Source organism: Anser cygnoides, chromosome 1, assembly GCF_040182565.1.
Source record: "Anser cygnoides isolate HZ-2024a breed goose chromosome 1, Taihu_goose_T2T_genome, whole genome shotgun sequence".
In the NCBI taxonomy this organism is placed as follows: domain Eukaryota; kingdom Metazoa; phylum Chordata; class Aves; order Anseriformes; family Anatidae; genus Anser; species Anser cygnoides.
In genome coordinates, this window is record NC_089873.1 from 210,404,727 (window position 1) to 210,428,480 (window position 23,754).

Sequence of the window (23,754 nt, forward strand, 5' to 3'; positions counted from 1 at the left end):
GAAACAAAGCAGGCAGTGTTCAAACCGGAGGCAGCTGAGGATTAGAAGCCAAAGGGCGATGGAAGACCACCAGCCCAAGACAGGAAAGGCTGGTGGGTGGATGCAACCCAAGTCCCAGCTCAGGAGGTGATTCCACATCAAGCAGCAACCCTCTGAGCAGCCTCATCAGGGATGTGAATGTACCAGGAACAGAAAAGCAAAGTGTATTGAGTTGTAAATCATCTCTTGGGCTAAGGGAGACTGGAGAGGACAGGTTGAAATACCTCCACTAAGCAATCGATGTTAAAGCCTTCAACAAAGGTAGGACAAAGAGGAATGACACTGCTGTTACCCACCTACGCAATTAAGAGCTCACATTGCATGAAGCAGGGCAAAAGAGGGCATACAAGCCTGGCCAGAACATATTCTCCCTCTACAGAAGGTGGCCAAGGTCTTATGTCTTACCTAGGCATCAAATTCTGGCACAGTAGAGTCCTAATCCAGAAAGGACACTGGCTGTTGTTGCCTCTGAAGTGTATTTTGTGTTTGTTTTTTTTTAGGGCCGGGATCAGTTGGGCACCAGCCCTCCTGGGTTGCAGCTGGTTGGAGATGCAGAGCAGGCTTTAACCTAAATGGTGGGGAAGTCACAGCCTGCACTGCTGGAGGCATTATTGGAAGGAAACCAAGCAAAACAGATCTGAGGAAGCAAGTCAATACACACGAGCCTTCATCACCCTCCTCATCAGACTGGGGAAAAGTGAGCTTGGACAGAGCCAAGACTGCATACAGAAGTGATAGATGAAAGCCACATAGAAACAAACAAACAAAAAAAAAAACCACAACAGTATTTTGGGGATAGGATTTCAGTATATCAGACCGGATAATTTTGGCCACATAAAGACAGCAGTGACATTCATGCATCTTAAATGCAGTGCTATAAAACATTGCAGTGAGCTAAAAACTGACACTGAGTTTCAAGATTTGGTGCACCGTGACTGTCCCATCCTCAAAAAGATGCCACAGAGCCTGACCCCATGGAGAGAAGATCCCAGCCACAGAACGGAATATTCCCCTCCTGCCCCTACAGAGCTTGCAGACTGAACTTTAGTTGTTAAGAGGGACAAAACTTAGCTGAACACCATCAGGGCTGCATGCAGCTGGTCAGATACGAGGCTCGTCCATTCCTTTCCCAGGAACTTGACCCCCAAACGCAAGCTAGATGAACTCACAAAACTTCATGCTGATTCACGTTGAGTTTTGCAGCTGTGCAGAGGAAAAAGTGTTTGAAATTATTCCACAAACAGGCTGGCACTTCAGACCTGACCATCAAAACGCACACTTCGGAGCTGTAACGTCACCTTCATCACGACACCACTAGACGTGAAGAGCGTCATCCTGAAGAGCGTCACAGATGGGTGAACATCCCTGGCTGCTCTGAATCAGCAAGCAGCACGGATGTCAGCAGAAGTGCCCTCCGCAATGCCGTGCCCCACGATAGCAGGTGCTGGGTAGCCTCTGTAACACCACAGTGCTCTTAATCAAGTTCACACTCCCTACAGTGTGAGTTTGTTGTAAACAGGGAGAATCAGTAACAAATATTTCCATCATCCTTGCCTGCATCTGTCTCTTTCCAAGAAAGATGGAAGTAAAAAAAAAAAAAACAAAACACATCAGACTGTTTAGTACAGAGATGTCTAAACGGGACAATTGCTGGCGCAAGATGTTCTTTGCTTAGTGCTGATTTAGTGTTTTACAGCAAAACTGCAATAAATAAATACATAATCTTTCTGTTTGCATTACCCTCTCTCCCTCCAGTTTGTTTTTTGGCTCTCCTCCTTGTACAATACAGTCAAGCAAATTACATCTAAAACCCAAATCCACGTTTGCAGTGACCCACTGCAACTGAACACAAACCGTTTCTTAAGAAGCCAGCGTTGAAGTGAAGGAAGCCCTGGGGCACGTGGCAAGGATTTCACCCCAAAATCCATCCTACAAACCATGCCAACATCCCCTGAAAGCCACAGCTTCTAAAAGCTTCTTTGCACTTGGTTTGATGGGCTCATCCCTTGCAAAGAAAAATCAACCTGCTATTCATATTTTCCTGCTAGGGAGACGCAGCAGGTAATTTCTAGAAAATTGCCCATGAATGAACCTATTTTTGACTATTTTTGTGCTCGGAAGTCAATTGAAAGTGCTTTCAAATGGAGCAATGAAGTCAGGAGCTTTGGACCTTCCTTAACAAATATTGGGAAAGTATGCTAGTTAGCACTACTCTCTATTTTCCCTCTAACAGCCAGCTTGCCAGGACTTAAAACATAAGTAAATAAATCACTGCATCATTTGCATGTTAGAGAGGCTAACAAAGAAGCTTGCACCCAAGAAGTAAATTTCAAGAAGTAAATTTGTTCCAAACCATACCTGCAGCTATAGCAAGCTCTAAGGATATTTTTCATCCATTTCATCATTTTAAAATTCATTTTGATTTCTTCCTTCCCTTTCATCTCCTCATAAGCCAATAACTGGACTAAAAACGTAAAACATGATTACAACGATAGATGAGAATTGGAGTTTTCCTTGCCATAAAAAGATGCTCTTTGGAAGTTCCCTTTGTGGGGCTAAGCCTGAGATCTGTCAGTACATCGGCTTTCAGGATTAGGTCCCACTATGCCAGTTCACTAGGAGGCAATAACAATACCGTTTAAAAAATATTCATCTTTAATCCCCCAGGAATTCAAGGTATTCTAGAGAACATCCATATACAGCATTTCTGGAAACATCACAACTAGACTGAAAAGTAGTGAAGTAAAATAAAGAAAAAATAAAATATTGCCTTGGACAACGGGATAGGATTTTAAGCAAAAAGCCATTAGAGATTTAATAACTAGGCATACAGCAATCATGAGGTCTAATCTTGCATCACATGCTAGCGCTGAAGCTTGATTTAATGAAAGACTGCCTAATCATATATAGAATGGTTTCAATGAACACAAGCCTTTCTCCAGGCCTGACAGAAGACACAAATTGTGATTGTTGCTATTAGTTGGAGCAGTGGACAGGTTACTTGGCCATATCTAACAGCTGGGGGTGCATAAAGCATACAGCAAAGATGTATTGATTTCAGCAGCACAAGCAGAACAAACTGAACCATTTCAGTCTGAGCCCTTAAAAACCAAAGCCATCCCAATTAGGTGGCTGCAAAGTTTTGGTATCCAAGTTTAAAATGAAATAAAGGCTCTCCAACACACCTAAAACAACAACAAAAAAAAAAGCAATAAAAAAATCACCAGATCTTCTTTAGCTCAACAAGACTCTCAATAAGCCACAGTTCCAACCAAAAGTCATAGAATGGCTCGGGTTGGAAGGGACCTTAAAGATCATCCAACTCCCACCCCCTGCCATGGACAGGGATGCCACCCACTAGATCAGGGTGGCCAAGGCACCATCCAGCCTGGCCTTGAACACCTCCAGGGATGGGGGCAAATCTTCACTACTATCAATAGTTGATATTACAAGATGACAAAAACAGCATCTCAGAAATGCCAGTATGTTGGAGGCTTCACCTTCAGGTGTGATAAAAAAACAACACTCCACATGTGCAAGGACGCATTTGCTGGAATTTTCCTGGGACCACTACGGTGTGCTCCCTGCCAAGGCAAAACATCCCCCTGCAACACCCCAAAAGGCAAATCATAAGCACAATTAAACACTGGCTCCCCATAGCACTGTGTCCCAACAACGGGTATTTTTCCATTCCGAACTTGTGCAAAGCCCGTGAGTCAGCACTGCCCAAAAATGCTCTTCCCTGCACAGTGCCTGTGCACGGCGCCGAGACAGCTGCTGCCTGCCAAGAAGGAAGGAGGTCGACGGCATGCAAGCCCCACGTGCTTCGCAGCATGCAGACAGATGTTGAGACAGCGCTGTTGAGACATGCCAAAAACCAGCTGTCTGGGTGGCTTGCCAAAAGCATTTATTTCCATGCTATTTGTAGCCTCCAGCTCTGAAATCAGGAGCCGTTCTTGCCTCTGACATGCTTGGACAATTTCCACAGGTTTAGCCCTGATTTGTTTTCTTTCTTTCTTTCTTTCTTTTTTTTTTTTTTAAAGAACCTTTTTGGCCACAGTAATAGGAGGTGAATTTCTAGGCTTCATGCAGTTTCTAAGGAAGACAGATGCAGCTGAAATAAGTTCTTAATGTTATTAATCTTTTGGGTGACTTACCTACAATTTGAGATCAAAGACCATCATGATGAGCCTAATTTTTCTCCTAAGGAATTAGGAGACCAGGAATTAAGGACTAAATTAGGATTAGGAATTAAGGACTAAGCCTAAAATCAAATATGATTCAACATCACGAAGAGCACCTTCTTCAGATCCCAAACCCAAAGACAAATTGCCTCAACACCCAGCACCTTGTGAGGAGAATCATCTGGGAAAAGACTTCAAAGGCACAAACAGCAGTAGATGCTGGAGACCTACTGGATGAAGTTCCTCATTTTCCTATTAGAGTTGATCCCAGTTTCTACCTCCCACCCTTGTTTCGGCTCATCCTCAGCACAGGCAGCACACTAAACATCAGAAAGAGAAGACAAAGCCATTGGCGTTGAAGACAGAACACAACTAGATTGATGAAAGAATAAACCAAGAGCAAAGACACCAGACACCTGCTCATAAAACCATCTGACGTGCTTAACCTATTAACATGAACGAGTTGCAGAGCCCCCATCTCATGTTTCAGACCTGGGTGTCAGATAATTCTTCCTCCCATCAGGACAAGACCCCTTCAAACTAATAGGGATGAAGCAAGGTCTGGTGCCCTCAATGCCCAGCACACCGCTGCCACAGTCCTTGTGCTCTCCTGATGGGACTCCAGATGGACAGAAACAGACCTGGAGGCCGAATAGTTAACTTCAGAAGAGCCCCTGGAAAGAAACTAATTGATTAAATGCCTGCTAGAAGAAGGGGCTTTTAGTTAGCACCCTGATGGGAAAAGACATTTAGCACAGCGAAAAGTGGGGATGACTGGTGACATTTAGGTAATAGAAGGTAGAAGGAGTTATGCAGAAGAGCATTTCCAGTGATGAATTAAAGCACATGGGGGGGAAAGGATGATACCAAAGAGACATTTTTTTTGGAGGAGCACCAGGTGTCAGCCATTGTGGAGCCTGTAGCTCTCCTGTAGTGCAAAAAGCCACGCTTCATCTAGGTGCTGATGCCAGGATGCTTTCCAATTTTCTCTCGCTTCTTAAAATGCAAGGACATTTTCCTGCACTGGTGTTTTGAGACAATTTATATGAGCCATATGGCCTCTGTTCCTCGCTTTTTTCCTGCACAGAACAAGGACAGCAGTTGAATTACACTCAGATGCTGCGAATTACACTCTCAGAAATCCTAAAGAGAGGGAAGAAGAGAGACGGGCTGTGTGCACGCATGGAGGCCAGCAGGCTCTGGAGTATGAGTGAAGTTCATTGCCCCTCTATGAGAGGCAGTCTGCATGCACTGATGAGCCAACGTGCCAGGTACTGTAGCCCTCAGGAAGCACATGTATATGGGCTTTCCTGGGAAACTCTCCTTTTCACCACCTTTTGCCACATATGCCACATGCCATCACTCCAACAAATCCTTTACTCAAGGACAGCAAACATCTTCAGCCATCCCGTGGATCCCCTGCTCATCAGAACAGCACTCAGCTATGTGTTTCTTTCTAGCAGAAGAGCACTGGTCATGCAAATGCAGCATTAATGACCCATTCCTGCCAGACTGGTGAAGCAGCCAGCCATCAGGCTGTACCAGAGAGCACAGCTCCCAAGTCAATTTGTCTTGCTTCAGGAGATTTGAAAGCAGCATTGCATTGCTATTTATCATCTCTAGTCCCACTAGATGCAGTATCACCTCAGGACCCAAACTCCCAGGCTCCAGACTTTTGATCTTGATATTGCCCAAGGGAGGATGTCTGTGTCCCACAACTCAGACTCTTCTCTCAGTTATTTCCTTCTCCCCAGCTCCACTTGGCCATCTCTTCAAACACCTACATAGTAAGTAGCCTTGTGAAAACTTGACTCTGTTAGCAGAAATGCCTTTTGGCAAGGCTTCAGAACCATGAGTTTCCAAGCAGACATGAAGACTTGCACTATATATACTAGATGAAGCTTTTCAAAGTCAAGGTGACATTTGATAAAGTGAAAAGCTGGGCATTGATGGAAGTACAGAAGAACATTTTGACCTCCTCTATCTGGTTCTCATCCTTCTTCTTTGCCGTTCGAGGGCACAGCCAGAGCACACTCCCTACACATATGGCAAAGATAAAGGAGTCACATAAGCCTACTGCCAATGCACGATGAGACACGCAGGCTGCTGTTGGAGGTTGGAGCAAGGCTTGATAGTGTGTATATATATATATATACACTATATATATATATATACACACTGTCAGGACTGTTTGTTGGCTCCAAGGAAGAATATGAAGCAAACCAAAGCACCGAGTCTCTGCTAAGAATCTTGTTCCAGGTAAGACATGCTGAGTTTTTTGTTAACTAGTTCAATCTGGAGAACAGAAAGATTTTGTCTGCTGCTGTTTGGTGTCTTTAGATGGCTACAGGGGGGTGCACAGGCCTAGAAACCCTACAGGAAGAAAGTCTATCAAATTTTTGTGGTTTCCTGTCACGCAGAAAGCATGCAGAGACCAGGTTCTCACACAGCCTTCTGGCCTTCAAAGTTGGTACAAACTCAGCAGGACAGGAAAAAAAAAAAACATTTGTCATGCCCAGAACTTCATTCCATCGCCCACAGAAACAATACGGTTAGAAGAGCAGTGCAAGTTGGCAATTCAAGGTATTTCTTAAAGAAAGAAATCATTAAAGAGAGAGAACTGAAATGAAATACTTCTGGGTCATGGCAGATGTTAATCTCTCCACTCTAGGACTTGGAGAGGAGCTCAAGCACACTCCAGCCTGCCAAATAGGTTTTGACAACCTGTAGAGATTTTTTTCTTTTGGGAGTAAGCAGAAAAGTTAGTTGGATGCCTAAAAAGAACACTTGCAAGGCCAGTGGCAACACTGCAGTGTGCCATCTTGTATGAGATCAATTAACCAGCAAAGAGAGATGGAAGCCCATGAGCAGAAGCACCTAAAGTGCAGACCCAGACCAGTGTATCCAAAAACCACAGGAGAGCTTCATCTAAGCCCAGAGCTGTGCCCACACCAACAAGCCCCATCTTTAGCCTGAACACGACCAGAAATGTTGGAGGAGAAAGGACTACTGCACTATGATTTCAAGGTCTGGCCAGAGACAGGTGACAGAACTGTTTCATCACCTCATTCTGTCTCACGATGATCTGCAATGCAGGACTGCAGGAATGCAGGATCTGGATAGGCTGGAGCGATGGGCTGAGGTCAACTGCATGAAGTTCAACAAGGCCAAGTGCCGGGTCCTGCACCTGGGGCGCAACAACCCCAAGCAGAGCTACAGGCTGGGAGATGAGTGGTTGGAAAGCTGCCTGGCCGAGAAGGACCTGGGAGTATTGGTTGATAGTCGGCTGAATATGAGCCAGCAGTGTGCCCAGGTGGCCAAGAAGGCCAACGGCATCCTGGCCTGTATAAGAAGCAGTGTGGCCAGCAGGTCGAGGGAAGTGATTGTGCCCCTGTACTCGGCTCTGGTGAGGCCGCACCTCGAGTACTGTGTTCAGTTTTGGGCCCCTCGCTACAGGAAGGACATGGACGTGCTCGAGCGAGTCCAGAGAAGGGCGACCAAGCTGGTGAGGGGTCTGGAGAACAAGTCTTACGAGGAGCGGCTGAGGGAGCTGGGCTTGTTCAGCCTGGAGAAGAGGAGGCTCAGGGGCGACCTCATCGCTCTCTACAGTTACCTGAAAGGAGGCTGTAGAGAGGTGGGGGTTGGTCTATTCTCCCACGTGCCTAGTGACAGGACGAGGGGGAATGGGCTAAAGTTGCGACAGGGGAGTTTTAGGTTGGATGTTAGGAAGTACTTCTTTACCGAAAGGGTTATTAAGCATTGGAACGGGCTGCCCAGGGAGGTGGTGGAGTCACCATCCCTGGAGGTCTTTAAAAGACGTTTAGATGTAGAGCTTAGGGATATGGTTTAGTGGAGTACTTAGTGTTAGGTCGGAGGTTGGACTCGATGATCTTGAGGTCTCTTCCAACCTAGAGAAATCTGTGAATCTGTGAATCTGTGACTACAGTGCAGTCGTGTAGGGTCAAGCACAGCTCCCTTGTTTTTTTGTTTCTGCAGATTACCACATACCCAAGGCATCTTGTTGGGAGTCGAATTTAATCGCTACTGGTGACATCCTGCAAAGGACACAAAGCCCAAGCCTTAAGGTCTACAAATCACAGATTTCTGCTTCAGCTCAAGAGCCAAGCCAGCAGAGGAAAAAAATAAAATAAAATAAATAAATAAATAAACAACACCCAAACAAAGAGAAGAACCAACATACAGAGAAATGCAATGGCACAGAACCGCCTGAACAAGGCAAGGACTGTCCTTTTGCTTGTAAGGCATCCAGCACAGCCAGGCCATGCTTTGACTTGGGGTTCACGTCCTGCTGTATCCACCACAGCAATTCTAGCCAAGAGGGCTGCCTCCAAGCGCCAAATATATTTTCCTGAGAGCAGTCTGGAGACCACCAGGCCCAGTACCATATTTTAGGCAAGCACCACAGCACCATTAACACGAAGCCACTCACCATTGGTGCTCCACGGTGACCTATGATGGCTGGCTTTGGGCCCAGAGCCTTCTTCTCCATTATGCAAGGGGATGAGATGGTGAGGGGGACGAGGTAAAGTGCAACTACGACCGCGAGGTATGCAGTGAACATCAACATCTGAGAAGCTGGAGTGGAAAGAGAGAGGAAGATGGTGAGGACATCGGTCATGAACTCATCCTACCACAGGAGCAAAGTCAAGAGACCTTCCTCCTCCAGAGGGGAGATCAGTCTGCAGCCACTGCTCCTAGAACAACAGGGTCCTTGTTTAGGGAAAAACATAATTTATTAAAAAAGAAAATCTCTTTGGACTAGTCAAGTTCTGCAGGAGGTTTCACTTGGTACCCAATTTTTGGGTAGACCTGTGTGGAGCCAGGAGTTGGACTCGATGATCCTTATGGGTCCCTTCCAACTCAGGATATTCTGTGATTCTATGATTTCAATTTACACTGGGGAAACAAAAAGTTAAACAACCTCCTTAAAAGCCCCATCCATATGGCCCCAAAACTGCTGATTTCTAGCTCTACAGGCAAGCCAGCACCAAGTTTTGCCCTTTCTGACAGCAGGAACAGGGCACTCACTAAACAATAGTAAATATAGAAAATTAATAAATAATAACAAAATAAATAATATCTGCAAATCGTGGCACCATGGTGCACTTCACATCACCTGGGTTTATACTGATCATCCACCAACACCACCTGTTTCAGCCAGGGTAAAGGTACTTTAACAACAACTGCCAGCAGAACTGAGTTCATTTGCAGTGATGTTTTACTAATTACAGTGGGCACATTTGAATGAATCCCTTGGGTTGTGATGGTGCTGCACTCCCCGGGGTCTCTGCAAGCAGCTGCATTACAGAATTCTCACAGCCCAGAGTCCCTGGGAATATTTCAAAGGTGCTGACAGCACAACACAAGCACCCCTTGTCCACAGCAAATGCATATTCCTTAAAAAGAACAGCAGGCACCTTTGAACTCCCCAGATATTTAGATTTAATTGCATACACAGGTATTAAAGCAAAAGTTGCTTTTTGGTTCTCTGTTCTTTTAACATTTTTTAACTCATTAAGGCTCTGGAACTTGAGGGAGAGCCTCCAAAAAATTAAACATGTATTTGCAATGAACACAAGATAGGAAAAGGTTGGTTTTGTGTTTTTTTTTTTTAAAACAGGAAGGTCAGCCCAACCCAGCTATGGTCCTGACCGCAACTGATCTGGTTTCAACACACAAATCAACTGCTTTTAGAGTCCAGCACCTGACAGCCTCATTCAAGCATGTTCCTACAAACCAGGATGTAACACTAATAACTTTGCCAGTTAATTTTTCCTCCTCTCTCTGGCAGAGATGTCAATCACTCACAGAGCACTCAAGGAACTGAATGGCTTGCGTTACTGGCATTAAAACCACCAGAAGGACATAGGAGGTGATCCCAGTTCTTGTGCACCCTATGAACACCGCACACCAGCAAGGCAATCGGGCTGATTTTGAAAAGTCCCAGGCTGTGCAAAGAATCTGGTCCCTTCCTACAGTTTAGGGATTAAGCAGCTCAGATTCAGACCAAAGAAATTCATGGGCTTGAATTATCTTTTGATCATTGGCCTGCAGGTTCAAGGAAACGATGCCCCAACATGCATCATTACAAAAATGGTCCATGAAAACTACACCCAGCCATGCATTCAGGGCAATTGAGACAATGTACACACACACAAAAAAAAAAAATATTAAATACAGACAAAGTACTTGCTGTTAACATGGGCTGCCCAGGGAAGTGGTTGAGTCACCATCCCCGGAGGTATTTAAAAGACGTTTAGATGTAGAGCTTAGTGATATGCTTTAGTGGAGGACTTGTTAGTGTCAAGTCATAGGTTGGACTAGGCGATCTTGGAGGTCTCTTCCAACCTAAATGATTCTGTGATTCTGTAACTTGGCAATTAGATAGTCTGTTTGGAAGAAGGTCTCCTAGTGACCACCCAAGCTAAGCGAGCAGGACAGATCTCCCATTTTGTGCAACATGAAAGTCCCAATGACAATTTTTGATGCATGCCTTCTTGCTCTACTCCTCCTGCTTTAAGCTCACTGTTCTTTATCTGACCTCAGAAACAAGCTTTGAGAACAACCTACAATTATTTTATTTTTTATACTAGAGTCATTCAAGAAGCATCAATTCTGCAGGACTGAAAAACACCTAGATGTTAATTTTTTAATTCAGAAGGCTAAAAGAAAAAAAAAGGGGGGGAGAGGGCAATTTACTCAGGAAAAAAAAAAAAAGCCAAATGCTGAAGAGTATCAGACGCCTCAAAGGAAGAACAAGAACATACTGCTGCAGCAATGCCTCTAGCTGCACCAGTTATTTCCGAAAAGACTGAGTGAAATACTATTTTCCCATTATAAGGGACTGTATGTTCTCAGAGATTTCACTTTTTTTTTTTTTTAAACACCACCATGTCAAACATATCTGCACCAAGAAGTATGTGAACTCATCCATATATTTTTCACAAGTAAAATGACCCTGAAAGAAACAGGGAGTTTTAAGAGCCAATGATACAGGTGAGATGCATGGTCTTCTTTCAAAAATTAAAAAAGAAGAAAAAAAGAAGAAGAAAAAGAAGAAGAAAAGCAAAACAGTTTCCTTATGTATTAAAAAATTCATGGAATGTAACTGCAAGGGAAAAGGTATGAAGAATTCAGGAGCACATGCAGTCTCTGCTCTAGGTGCAACCACAAATCCTCCCCCAGCTGGCAGCCTAATTACATGCTAGGAAGTATTTAAGAACCACCAGGTACAGCTTTTTTGGCATATTTATAAATTAAGGCAGAACAATTCTTTCTTTGAAAGGTCTCTCTGGATATCAAATCTTTCAATCCCCAGTCACCATCTCCAGACATCACTTCCTCATGCTGAACACCCACTTCTTGGAAGCTTTTCACAAGTGCTGCCAAATCCTTCCAGGGCTTGTATTTTCCTACAGGTTAAATACCAATTAAAATCATTGTTCTGCAGCTGGCACAAGTGTCTGAGGATATCCACAGACACCCTTAGGAAAGACACCCCTGCAGGTACAGAAGGAGCAAATTATTTCCCAAGAAAACCTGAAGGAAGAGCCCAGGCTTGGGAGAGCCCCTGGCAATGAGGTGGGGAAGGGGAAATCAGAAGAACTTGTTTCAGTGGATGGGCTCCTCAACCAGAAGAGCTGGGTTCAGCATGACCTTCAACATCTCACACATTTCAGAAGCACCTAACCACCAGGGGGGTCAGAAAGCCTCAGCTAGTGAGGCTTTCAAGCAGCACCTAGAAATGCAGGTAGAATCATTGAATCATTAAGGTTGGAAAAGCCCTCCAGGATGATCTGGCCCAACCATCAGCCTACCACCAATGTCACTCACTAAACCTTGCAGAACATTGCACGTTAGCTGGAGAGATGCAATTATGTATTGTAATGAGGATTAGGGGAAGTCTAGGTGCTTTTATTCATTGCATCATTGAGAATGGCCCTTTCACCTCCAGCTGGGCTGTGGTTCCAACAGCAAAGCATCAGCTGTGGGATCTGGGTGCATCCCCAGACCAGCTTCAGCCTGGTTCCTCTGTGAGAACATCCACCTCCCCAGTGCAGCCGAGCTGGAGGCTGCTGACCACCTTGGAAGGGAGCCTGGAGGGGCCAGCCCTGGCTTCTGCTGGCTGGATCCAACACCACGACAGCCACCCACCAGCCCCTGACCACCATACGAGGACAGAAGTGGTCAACAGGGTGAGAGAAGAGGTGCCCAGCAGGTACTCACTGGCTTTCTCCGTTCGTGCAAACTGCCCCGCTATCAACCACGACAGGGCTGTGACCGCCGCAAGCGCTCCTATGTGCAGGAAAGGGGCTGTGGCCTGCAGGACACAAGAATAGGAGGGAAAAAAAATGATTAAACATCCCAAAAACCTCCAAATTCACTCATCTTGCAGGCTCCATAGGACATCAGATGATTCTGTTTTGAGTTGGATTTTGCAATATTCCTGCTTCGGCCTACTGCATTTGTTTTGGATCTCTTCTTCCAAATCCCACTGTTGCCTTCAGCACTCAAACCACTATGAAGAAAAAGCAGGAAAGTTCTAACCCCCTTCCAGGGGAAGAGCTCACCCCATAATATCTCAAAATATATTTGATATAGGCCCCTTTAGACACCACACAATTTTAGGTAAGGCTTTTGGTGCTGCTAAATTTAACATTTCTTGTAGTCCAACTGAATATGTTGGACTGGACATCACCATGGAGCATCACCATGAGAGAAAGTTTGAGATAGGCCCTCTGAGTCACGCTTCTGCTCTCCAACTGCCTGCCTATATCTTTAAAAAGCAAGGAAAAAAAGGAAAACACTTCTGAGAAATGTTAGTCACTTGCGTGAAGGCTATTTTTCCCCCCATATTTGCATACTACCAAATAAGAAGCAGTAATCACCAGTAAAACCTCAAGCCTTTCATGGGCAAAATATTTTTCATACAACTTTTTGAGGAAGAGAAAAGAAGGAAGAGAGAGCAAGTCTATCAAGAAATTCAGTTCTTAACTATTTTTCTCTAAACATCCCTGCAGCATACCATGAGTCTTTCTTAAAAAAGGACTCGAGCACGCAAGTTCCATTATTTTTTAGATATATATACACTTCTACACAGGGCAAAAATAAACTCAGAGAAGCACTCCCATGGTGCTGGGAAAAGCCAGACACACTCCACAAGTGGACACCATGCCCTGAGCACTGCTGGCCACACCAAGATCATGGATTTTTCCAAGTGGAATTGCTCTCGCCCCCTTCAGCAGCTTCAAGTCGCCCCCAGCTTCAGAATTTCCACCTCTAACCCTGCAGCCAAGCCCTGGTTTGATTTTAAAGGAAAGAGCCCAGGAGATGGAAAGATGGAAACAGAGTGATCACTTTTGTCCCCACCCAGAGAAGCATCCCGCACACAACTCACTTGCAGTGAAATAAATACCATCTCCCATTCGTCGTCCCAAAGCTGTGCTATCGATGACATGGTCACCACGGTAGTTATCAAGGTCGTCATCAGGCCAATCTGCAGCAAATGCGAGAGTATTTACTTACTGGAGCCTTTGTATTGTTATTATAGCAGTTTTACAGATCGGGAAATGGAGAAAGAAAACTTTTTGCATGTAACAAATGGCAATTTAAATAGAGAGTGGGCTCTGCCAGGATCCTGTGTGCCTGTGATGCACCAGTGCTATGGAAGGTTGCTGGATTTCACCCAGCTTGCCCCTCCAACAGCTCCGTTCAGGAATAAACCTTGGACACTCCCAGCAGACAATGAAAATTGCTCTTCAGCAAAGGGTGAATGTGCACAGGCAAGGCTGTGCATCCCCATCACAAAGTGGTCATCATCCCTGCGATGGTTCAGCACAACTTTGTGCATGGATGTGACTTCACTTGGGTTTGAAATGGAAACAGTTGTGTGGTCAGCATCCAAGCCACATTGACAGAGCAGTAACAACAGATATCACAGCAAGAGAAGAGGCTCTGGATGATGCAGTGGCTGAGCTGAGATGGCAGGATGAGCCCCAGTCCATCAGCAACCTCCCCTAGCCCTCCCTGCCATCTCCACGTGGAAACACTCAGAAGTCTGAGCAGAGCAGTCAAAAAGGAAACGTTGCCTCCATTTTGAAGGTAAAAAGTTCATCACAATCTGCCTCAGAAATAACTCCTCCTGTAAAGATCTGAGGGACTAAATCTGGGCTGTCTGTCAAAAAATAGTTCGCCATCCTCCGCCTCTCCGTCTGGTATCTCAGCCTTTGCTGTGCTGCGTGCCTGCTGGATCCAAAGGATGCTGCTGCTCTGCCTCCCAGTCCCACACACTGTCTACATCTGAAATCCGTGCAGGAAGCTCAGGCAGAAAAGGCCAACTGATACACAGCAATGAATTGGTCATCTAGTTCGTACAGGACATCTCTAGACTAGTTTCAGATTTTCTTAATACCCTAGACAAATAAAAACCCCTCATCCTCAAACATTTAAAGAAATCAGCTTGGTATGTAGGACAGGATTTCTCTATGTAGTTTAGCACTCCTGCCATTCCTTTCCTGGCTTCCCCCAGAGATCTGCCAACAGCACGGTAGGAGTCCGTGGGACAGCAGTGCTTTACCCTCAGCCTCCACCTTTGGGGGAACACGAGCAAAACACATGGGGCCACGAGATCTGGCTGCTCCCCACTGAAAAGGGCCCACAAGCCAAGAAGCTGCTTGTAAACCGTGTACCACCCATCTCTGCATGTGCTTACCTATTTAAAACACAACCCCAGCTCCCTTAGAGCCACACTATTTCAAGAGTCCTCCTCATTAAGGGATCCGAGTAACCAAAGCACAAAGCAATGCACGTCGACAGCTTATTTTGCCATGGGGCTTGTATGCAACAGTTGTTCTGCTCCCCCATCCTGCAATCAGACCTCTGGGCCCCCTGCCACAGCCTAACACCAGCACACAACACGATCCAATCTACTTTTCATCCATTTTTATCCCCTGAAGCTGAACTTCCAACTCAGTGGCAATGGAAGATTTTGCCAACTAGATTTCGCCAACTGGATTTCCTCAGAACACATCAAATTGCCCATGATGTTGCTGCCCTGCACAGCACAGGGCTGTCAGACCACAAGTCCATCTCCATTTCATCATCTTCTTCTCCCATCAGCTCTGATTTATCGCTTCTTCCCCTCCCCTGTGCAGCTCCAGCTCATCTTACAATCCTCAGCTCTTTCTGCACAGGAGGAAGTTGGAAGGAATCGTGCTGTCTGCACATACCGGCCTTTCCCATGTGCTTTAATTTGGTTTTGAAGGTAACTCAGCATGGCTACAGGGAGAATATTAACTTATTCCAGCCTCTTGTCTCTCCCTTCTTGGAAAGCCGAATGAAGGTGGTGTGGGGAAGGGAAGAGCGATAGAGCAAGATGCCTTAATATTTCCAAAAGGTGGGCTTTTTCAGAGGAAGGGAAGGAAGGGTGGGTTTCTGTAGGCAAGAACTGATGCATCTCCAACACATTCCTCTTCTGGACTTGCTCATCCAAGCCCACCAGCCACCTGGAGCGTGTCTGAAAATACCATCTCCCCCGATGAGGAAACATATGTTAGACTCAAGGATCAACAACTTATTTTCCAGCACCAGTCAGACGGCCTCCGCCCCCTCTTTGCAGCACATCCTTCCCCCCTCCTGAGGAAGCACCATTTCTATCATTTCTAAATAAAAATAAAAGAGAGGGAGGGGATGTCTGTGCTCTCCCTGTCCCGGGGAAGGCACATCTGCTCACGCTTTGGTCCTTCAGGACCTTTCATATGCAGAACTGATTCCAGGGGGAGCTGCATATTGGCAGATTGAGGACAGGTCCCTTAATTATCTATTAGCAAATTGCCAGTTACAATTTAATCCTGCCAAGCCATTTTCTTTGGCACTGCCTCTCTCCGCAGCTTGCTAGCAACCCTTCTTCTCCCCTTCTGTGTTCCAAACACCAAATCTGTATCTTCTCTTACATTTCTCAGAAATCTTTTTGAAACTGCTTTAATGGAAATCGGGACCTCCTTGGGTTTCAGAAAGCCCCAACCTGCGCATCGTGCACCCCCAGCCCTAACACCTACATCATCTCCCAGGGCTCTTCCTCAGTCACTGACTCCAACCACATCCTGAACAGCTTCACATCTACCTAGCCTCTCCTCCGGGGCTGGGTTCAGCACAGAAAGAAGCATAAGAGGTGAAGAGCAGAGTGCTATGATGAACCAAGACTACAGTCAGGTTGCCCTAATGAAACAAGGCCAGGCTTTGGTTGCCACTGGTGCATAATTTGCTCAGTCCTCCAAGATGAGGACAAGCACCACAGACATCCAAAGGCCATCATTTTACCCCAAACAGCACGACAGTGAGTATCCCATTCAGCACCCACTCGGACTCATTTCATTGAGACTTTTCTTGCTTCCGAGCTGGGAAGAGCCATTTACCTTGTGAAGCCAGTGCAGGTTCATCTGCTGTCCCACAGCTATGTGACATAGTGCTAGTATCTGGAAAGAAGAAAACAAGAGTCAGACAACAGCACGTCAAGGCCATTCTGCGTTTACACGTGCAGGAACACACTACCGCCCCCAAAATACAACCAAACAAGCGAGGGCAGGAAGTGGGGTTGGGGTGGGGATGGTCCAGCAGGCAACACCCAGATCCTCCTGAATGGCAGGGATGGGGACGAAGAGACTTCAACCTCCAAGAGGCATGGAGTTGGAGAGTCTGGTCCATGGGTGCACAGCTCCTGGGGGGAATCCTACATGGGACAAGGCTGTCTGCCTGCATGGACACCACCTTGAAGATGGGGCCCCATCACCCCAGGGTGAGGGGAAACAACTTGCACTTGGGATTCAGATACATCAAAACCAAGACAGGGCCAGGAAACAAGAACTGTTTGTCTCCTCAGGCCAACTGCACCACCAGTTCTAGGGTGTCTAACTTAATCAGCTGGGGTCAGAGACCACGCATTTTTCACTTAATTTTAGGCAACTGAAGGCTGAGAGAGAAATCCCTTCTGAAAGAAAAATTGCTCAAGTTGTAGGCGGAGTGAGAAGCTCATGTCCTTTATTAAAAACAAACACAAAGACCTTCAGCAAATGGTGTTGTACTCACCAATAACACTGTAATGTACGTAAAGCCAGCAGCAGTCGTTACAAGTATTGGAATGGACCAGTCACTCCAATATCCCATTCGGTTATATAGAAACCTGAAAGGTAAATATGAAATAGAGATTAAGGGATTCAACAACATAGCAACTCCGCTAGGATTAGACAAGTCTGTAGAAAATGGGCCTTTCAGCTTCTACCGCACGGATAAGCAGCAAAAAAGCATAAACCATTCTGAAAAGTAAAACCAAAAAGCAGTGTTTGTGCTTTGATCCCTCGTGGGAAATTAACTCTGCAAAGAGGAATCCGACAATTATGTCAAACACAGCAACATCGTTACGCTGGGAAAAAACATACAGGATGAGTTTTCAAAAAAAAAATTCCCTATAAACAAGAGAAAAGTATCCTTGTATTTGCTGTTGTTTGCCTAAAGAATAGATCCAAACCTGTCCCATGTATTCATAAAGTAATAAATGTAATATAGAGATGGTATTAAGGATGAGGGAAGAAAAGTCTTGCTGAGCGTAACTGTTCTTTGTACTTAAGGCAAAAAACTATTTTCAGAGGGACAAGGTGATGGAAGACATTGGATCGTCTGTATGTATCAGAGACAGTGCCTTTTATTGCAATGGTCTGGAGAGAAAGTCCAATCCTGCAAGAGTGGAGACGGTCAAGAAGTGGGCTTGGGGCTTCCCCAAATGAGGCTGGTAGAGGAACCTCATCCTTCTGATCTTCTCCAGCCAACTCAAGGGTCTGTCTGCTGAGCCTGAAGGATGCTGTGAGGGTTCTTGGCCCAGCGAGTTCCCTCGTCCCAGCCCTTCTGGTTACCTTAAAGCTAAGTAAGAGACAGGCCACTTGATGCCTCCGTGATCCAACCTTTGCAAGAGGCAGCCACAGGACTGGACCCAGCACTGCAAGTGCAGCCTCACCAGGGCTGAGCAGAGGGGAAGGATCACCTCCCTTGACCTGCTGGCAATACTTTGCCTCACGCAGCCAAGAATACTGTTAACTTTCTTTGCAGCAAGAGCACATTGCTTCCTCATGTTCATCTTGGTGTCCACCAGGACTCTTAAATCCTTTTCTGCATCCTACAGGTCTATCTCCAAAGCATTTATCTCTAAAACAGCTTCTCTGGTGAGTGATGGTCTGGAGGAACCAGCAAATTTTCTACAGTTCCCCTGAGAACACACAGAAGAGCTGCTATCTCGTCGAGGTATAGCAGCACAAAAACAGAGGCCAGTTTTTTCCAGAACTGCTCTAAAACCAGAGAAGCCCATGCTCACTCCCTACCTCAGCTGCTGGGATTGCAGTGCTCGATCCCCACCAGCTCTCAGCTGCCTGCTAGGCTCCATGCTCCTGCTGAAGCTGATTTTCGTCCTCTTGTCTCCTGTATTCACCCAGGCGCCCTCTCTGTTCTCAGTTATCAGGTTTCCCAACCCTATACTTCAGAGGGCAGATCTGGCTCAGCTGCCTGCCTCTTTCCATCGTGGTCACGAAGCCACAGCACAAGAGCTTTGTGAACAAGAGCATCAGGTGAAGCAGTCCATTACTGGCAGCACAGCCAGAGACAGTCCGTTGTGCCCGGCAGTGGGTCTCAAATGTCAAATTTGCATTTAAATAGCAATACACTTCCCAGTAAAGCTGTCCTGGAGATGGACTGGAGAGTCATTAAAGCACATTACAGCGAAGTCCTGTACTGTCCCTGGCCTAGAAGGCTGTCATGAAAAGCAAAAGGAAATAGAGCCCCAGGAACAGCATCCTCCCCAAAACAGAGGTGCCCCTTCTTCCCCATCCCTGCCTCCCAGACAAAAGCTGATATAACAAACAGGATTTTGGGGTGCAAAGGCTTTTGAAAACTCTCCAGATCCCTATGCACTACTAATAATACAATTATAGCACGTGCATGTTTCCATGCTACTCCAGACACATGCCTATCAAAATTGGTGCTTCTGTCAGTGTCCAAAAGGACCCCCTTCTCCTCCCCAAAAAACAGCCAAGAAGGCAAAGCAGCTGAGACAGAGCTCAAAGAACCTGAGCAGGAGCTATCAAAAAGCTGAAACCAACAAAATAAGGATCAGTTTTAAAAAACAGCATCCCCAGAGCTGATGTGACCCTCAGTCTCATGCACTACAGCGTTTAAGAAAGGAGACAGACACTACTGCATGCAGCTGTAACTATATTTCAGTGAGGTCTGGAGGAAGGAGGTAGAAAAACCACCCTTAAAAGAGCAGCCACATGAATGACAAAGAGTAAAAGCTGTTGTTTGTTTGTTTTGTTTTGTTTTAATCGTATTATTGGATGATTTTGCAAGTTTTTCTCAAACCATCATCTCTTCAGCACAGCAGGCCAGATGCCTGCAGGATGCTCAGTCTTCCTTTTATTTCATGCACCAGTGTTGTCCAGGGCCACCATGGAGTCCGATATGTTCAATCACGCTCCCATCAAAATAAGCAGAGAACATCCCAAAAGTACCCAGGTCCCACCGCACCAGGAGAGAGGCAGCCAAATCCCTTCTTGAAACTTCTGAGAGTTCTAGTCTGACCTGGACTAAAGCATTTTCCAGTGAATTTTTGGGAAAGACATATCACTAGGTTGACTTGGATTTGTGTTAATTACCTCCGTGTAAACCCACACTGTAATAAAGGATTCCATAACATAGTACATGAACTGGCCAAAACTTTTTTTGTTAGAATAAACTACAAACGCTGCATGCAAGCAGCTCAAAGACTCAATCTCCTCCACAGCCCCCTTCCCAACACTAAAAATTTTGCATCATTCATCAGCCACAAACTCCGGCCTGACAAATTCCCCAGTTTGCTGTATCCAGAAAAAAAACTCCCACAAAGGATCTGCAAAGCAAATCCTCAGGCTAGACAAACACGACGTATACCCAGGTTCTGCTCTAGGATTCCAAGAAAAAAAAAAAAAAAAGGTTCCTCTGAATTCTTTGCTTGTGCCACCATTAATGCCTTCCCTAGCTCAGCTTCAGTACATTTCGAATTTTGCTCTGATGCCCCTTCGAAGTGGCCTTCAGGTCTTCACTTGATGTGCAAATAAGTGTTTTAAAATGCTGTTTCCATGGTAGTTACAAAACAGATGAGCCTTCTCCAGAACTAAGGAAGGGGAAAAAAAATTGCTAAATTTATAGTCTTGCTCTAGAGGAAATACAGCCAGGTTCACGTTACAGCACCTTCTGCATCCCTTATTAATGAAGTTCAAGAGTTTTGTCACAGTACGTAGGCTTCGACCTTGCACAGATCTGAAGTATAATGCAACAAAATGTTGACACAAGAAAAGGAAATGCCCAAAGCAAAATAAAAATAAAAATAAAAAATTAACAGATATTTACTTTCCATTTAAGAGACACAAAGGGCTTTCACTGACAAAGACCTCATTGCATATTCAGGCAGCAAACCTTGCAGAAAAAGGTTAAAAGCCTGCAGCAATACATGCCAGGCTATAATTTTACCTTGTCTTTCTTCAAAGCCCATTTCAATCCCAGAATAGTCCCTTAAGTCTCTGCAAGCTTAAAGGCCAAGTACACACATTTATGTAGGTAAACCCTACCATTACCACAATTTAATTAAGAGGTCAATTTGGTTTCTACATAGGCAGGTGCATCCACTGCAGAACCCTGGCCACATGGCCTGAACTGCAGGCAGGCTTTGCTATGGTCACTTGTAGGTTTCTGCTTCCTCTTAATTCATCCCTATAAGCTGCTCAGCAGCATTTAGCAATGCCCTGCGTGTGTGGGCTAAGAAATGAAGAACCTCTTAACAGATCCAGGTTTCAAGTGTCATTTTAGCCCCAAAAACACTAAGGATAGCACACTGAGAAGGATGCTGGGGTTATGGAGAACATAAGGTTGTGAAAGCCAACAGGATACCTCCATTATAAGTCAAACCACACATCAGGCTGTGTTAGGAGGATTGGGATCAGCAGACCATGGGAAGTTACTCTCCCATCTGCTCAACACTGCTGAGGTGTCACCAGCACCACCCTGTCCTGGTTGGAGCCTCCCAGTTCAAGGAGGACATTGGAGGGGGTCCAACAGAGAGCTACCAAACCCAGATGGAGAGGCATCTGGGAAATAGGGCTTACTAGGAAAGCTTGAGGAAGCTGGGCTTGTTTAGTCTCACAGAAAACAGGTTAATAGATGATCTAATTGCTGCCTACACTGACAGACAGCAGTGAAGATGATGAAACCAATCTCTTCTCAGTGACATTGTCACAATGGGAAATGGCCCTTGCAAGTTTGAGTGGGAAAACCTCCTCACAGAAGGTGGTGTGGAGCTGGAAGAAAGCCGAGACAGAAGTTTTCATCCTTGGGGTTTCAGGACTTCACAGTCAACCTGGCCTAGTGCCGGTGGCAGTCCTACTTCAAGGGCTGGCTGGACGACTCCTCCCATGTTCCTTCACCTGCTGTGGTGAGGCAGGCCCGAGGAGGTTCAGTGGAGTTGTCTGTACATGACGTGAGGAAGGACAGCTCATGAGGATGAGCTTCACAAGGCACAACAGAGCTCAGCAGCTCATCACATGAATGTGAAGGCAATTCCTTGTTCCAGGGCCTTCAGGGAGCCTGTCACCACCTTGGTGTGCTAGGCCTTGCACAATGATGGTGTTTGCCCCAAAGAGCCCTTCTTATATGAATATAAAAATACATAAATATGGAAAGGATGTTAAGATATTTGAATGCATCCAGAGGAAAGCATGTGTTTGAGGAGAAGCTGGGTTGGCTGGTCTGGAGAAAAGGAGGCTGAGAGGTGGCCTCATTGATCTGCAATTCCCTGAGGAGATAAAGCAGAGGGAGGTACCGGCCTCTGCTCCCTGGTCACCAACAGCAGAACACATGGGAACCGCCCAAAGCTGCACCAGGGAGGGTCAGACGGGATGTATGGAAAAATTTCTTCACCATGAGGGTGGTCAGACGCTGACACAGGCTTCTTGGGGAGGTGGTTGGTCAAGCCTGTCAGTGTTGAAAATAATAATGAGGATAATGCCCTCAGTAATGTGCTCTAACTTTTGGTTAGCCCTGAAGTGGCCAGGCAGTTGGACTTGGTGATCTTTTAGGTCCTTTCCAAATGAACCATTCTATTCTGTTCTAGTCAGGGAGTGTTCATGGCTTGTAAATACATCACGGAGCAGAGAGGGAGGCAATAGGAACGAGTATCAAAAGAACATTGACCCCAGAAGTGATAGCCATATCCAGTCAGCAACAGGCTCACAGCTCTGCCGGGACCAAAATGGTGCTTTTATCACTTCTGTGTGTCCCATCTGGCTGGGAACTTTCCCCTATTTACCATCATCTTTTAATGGAGCCCACCCATCTGTGCAGGGAGGGAAGTGGGCAGGCTCAGCCTGCACGGACCCACAGTGGAAACTGTTTCCTCTCTCCCTGCAACTGACGTGGCTGCAATTAAAACCTCACTCCATGTTACCATCCTCCCCTCCCAGCCTTTCTGCAGCATTTCAGGCTGTCGTTAAGAAACCCTGCCGTTCTCCTCAACCTCTGGTGCGAGCGCATGGAGCAGGGGTCTAATTGGGGTTACAGCACATGCAAAGCACTGACCCATTTTCAGCACTGAATGGCAATGCTTGAATGGACAGATGTAGCCCTGTTATTTTGCATCCAGAGAGATTTTTCCATGGCTCTTGTGCACACAGTTTTTGCTTTTCCAGTGCTGTCAACCCAGAAGTGTTTCCAGTGCCCTGTGCACACTGGTTGCATGGTAAGTGAAATGCCCAAAAGACAAATACCTCTTTTGCACATGGAGCAGCCCTACACATCTCCTCCCACCCCCACATTAATATTTGGGAACCCAAAACTTTGCAGCACCACAGCTTTAGAGTGTCCATTCACAGCATTTCTAGGACATCCATCATCTTTACATAATTTTGTAGCCCTTTCTCAGCTTCGAGCCAAAACCAATTTGGCTTTGTACTGGAGCAGTTCAGTCCTGTTCACGTCCTGTACTGAAGGCATAAGCTGAAAGAGGACTTGCAAAATAGCCTTAAAAATGAAAAAATAATCAAGCACTTTCTTCATGTTCTTGTTATAAACAGCAAGACCAATAGCGATGGGTTTCAGTTCTGAGTGTTGGTCTGAGGAAAGGAAAAACACTCTCCTGGGAGGAGAGAGCTCACATCATTAAGTTAGTAAACATTCTCCCTCACATAACTCTAGCATCTAAAGCAGGCAGTTTATTTAAGAGATCAACTACCCACTGTGTTTTAAAATTCTGTTTAAATATTATTTTTGACAAGAAGATGTTGTCAAAGCGGTTTAGTTAGAACAGAGCCCAAGGTACTATAAAAATGTTTTAGGATGCTGCTGAGATGGTAAAAGAGAGGATGATTTCCAGCACTGAGGGGGACTTGGCAATACCCCAAACTGCCCAGCACATCCCCTTGGAAAGCTTTACAGCTTCTTCCAA

At 45.7% G+C, this 23,754-nt stretch overlaps 1 protein-coding gene across 5 annotated transcripts in view; it reads right to left on the reverse strand.

The window, feature by feature from the left end:
- Positions 1-23,754, reverse strand: part of GDPD5 (glycerophosphodiester phosphodiesterase domain containing 5) — a 165,304-nt gene that overhangs the window by 23,941 nt on the left and 117,609 nt on the right. For all 5 annotated transcript variants that reach the window (XM_048047963.2, XM_048047968.2, XM_048047965.2 and 2 more), the window contains exons 4-8: positions 17,328-17,421; positions 16,658-16,717; positions 13,642-13,740; positions 12,471-12,564; positions 8,674-8,819 (exon numbers count right to left, since the gene is read on the reverse strand). In XM_048047963.2, the coding sequence (XP_047903920.1) occupies positions 8,674-8,819; positions 12,471-12,564; positions 13,642-13,740; positions 16,658-16,717; positions 17,328-17,421 (493 nt within the window). The remainder of the gene's footprint in view (positions 1-8,673; positions 8,820-12,470; positions 12,565-13,641; positions 13,741-16,657; positions 16,718-17,327; positions 17,422-23,754) is intronic.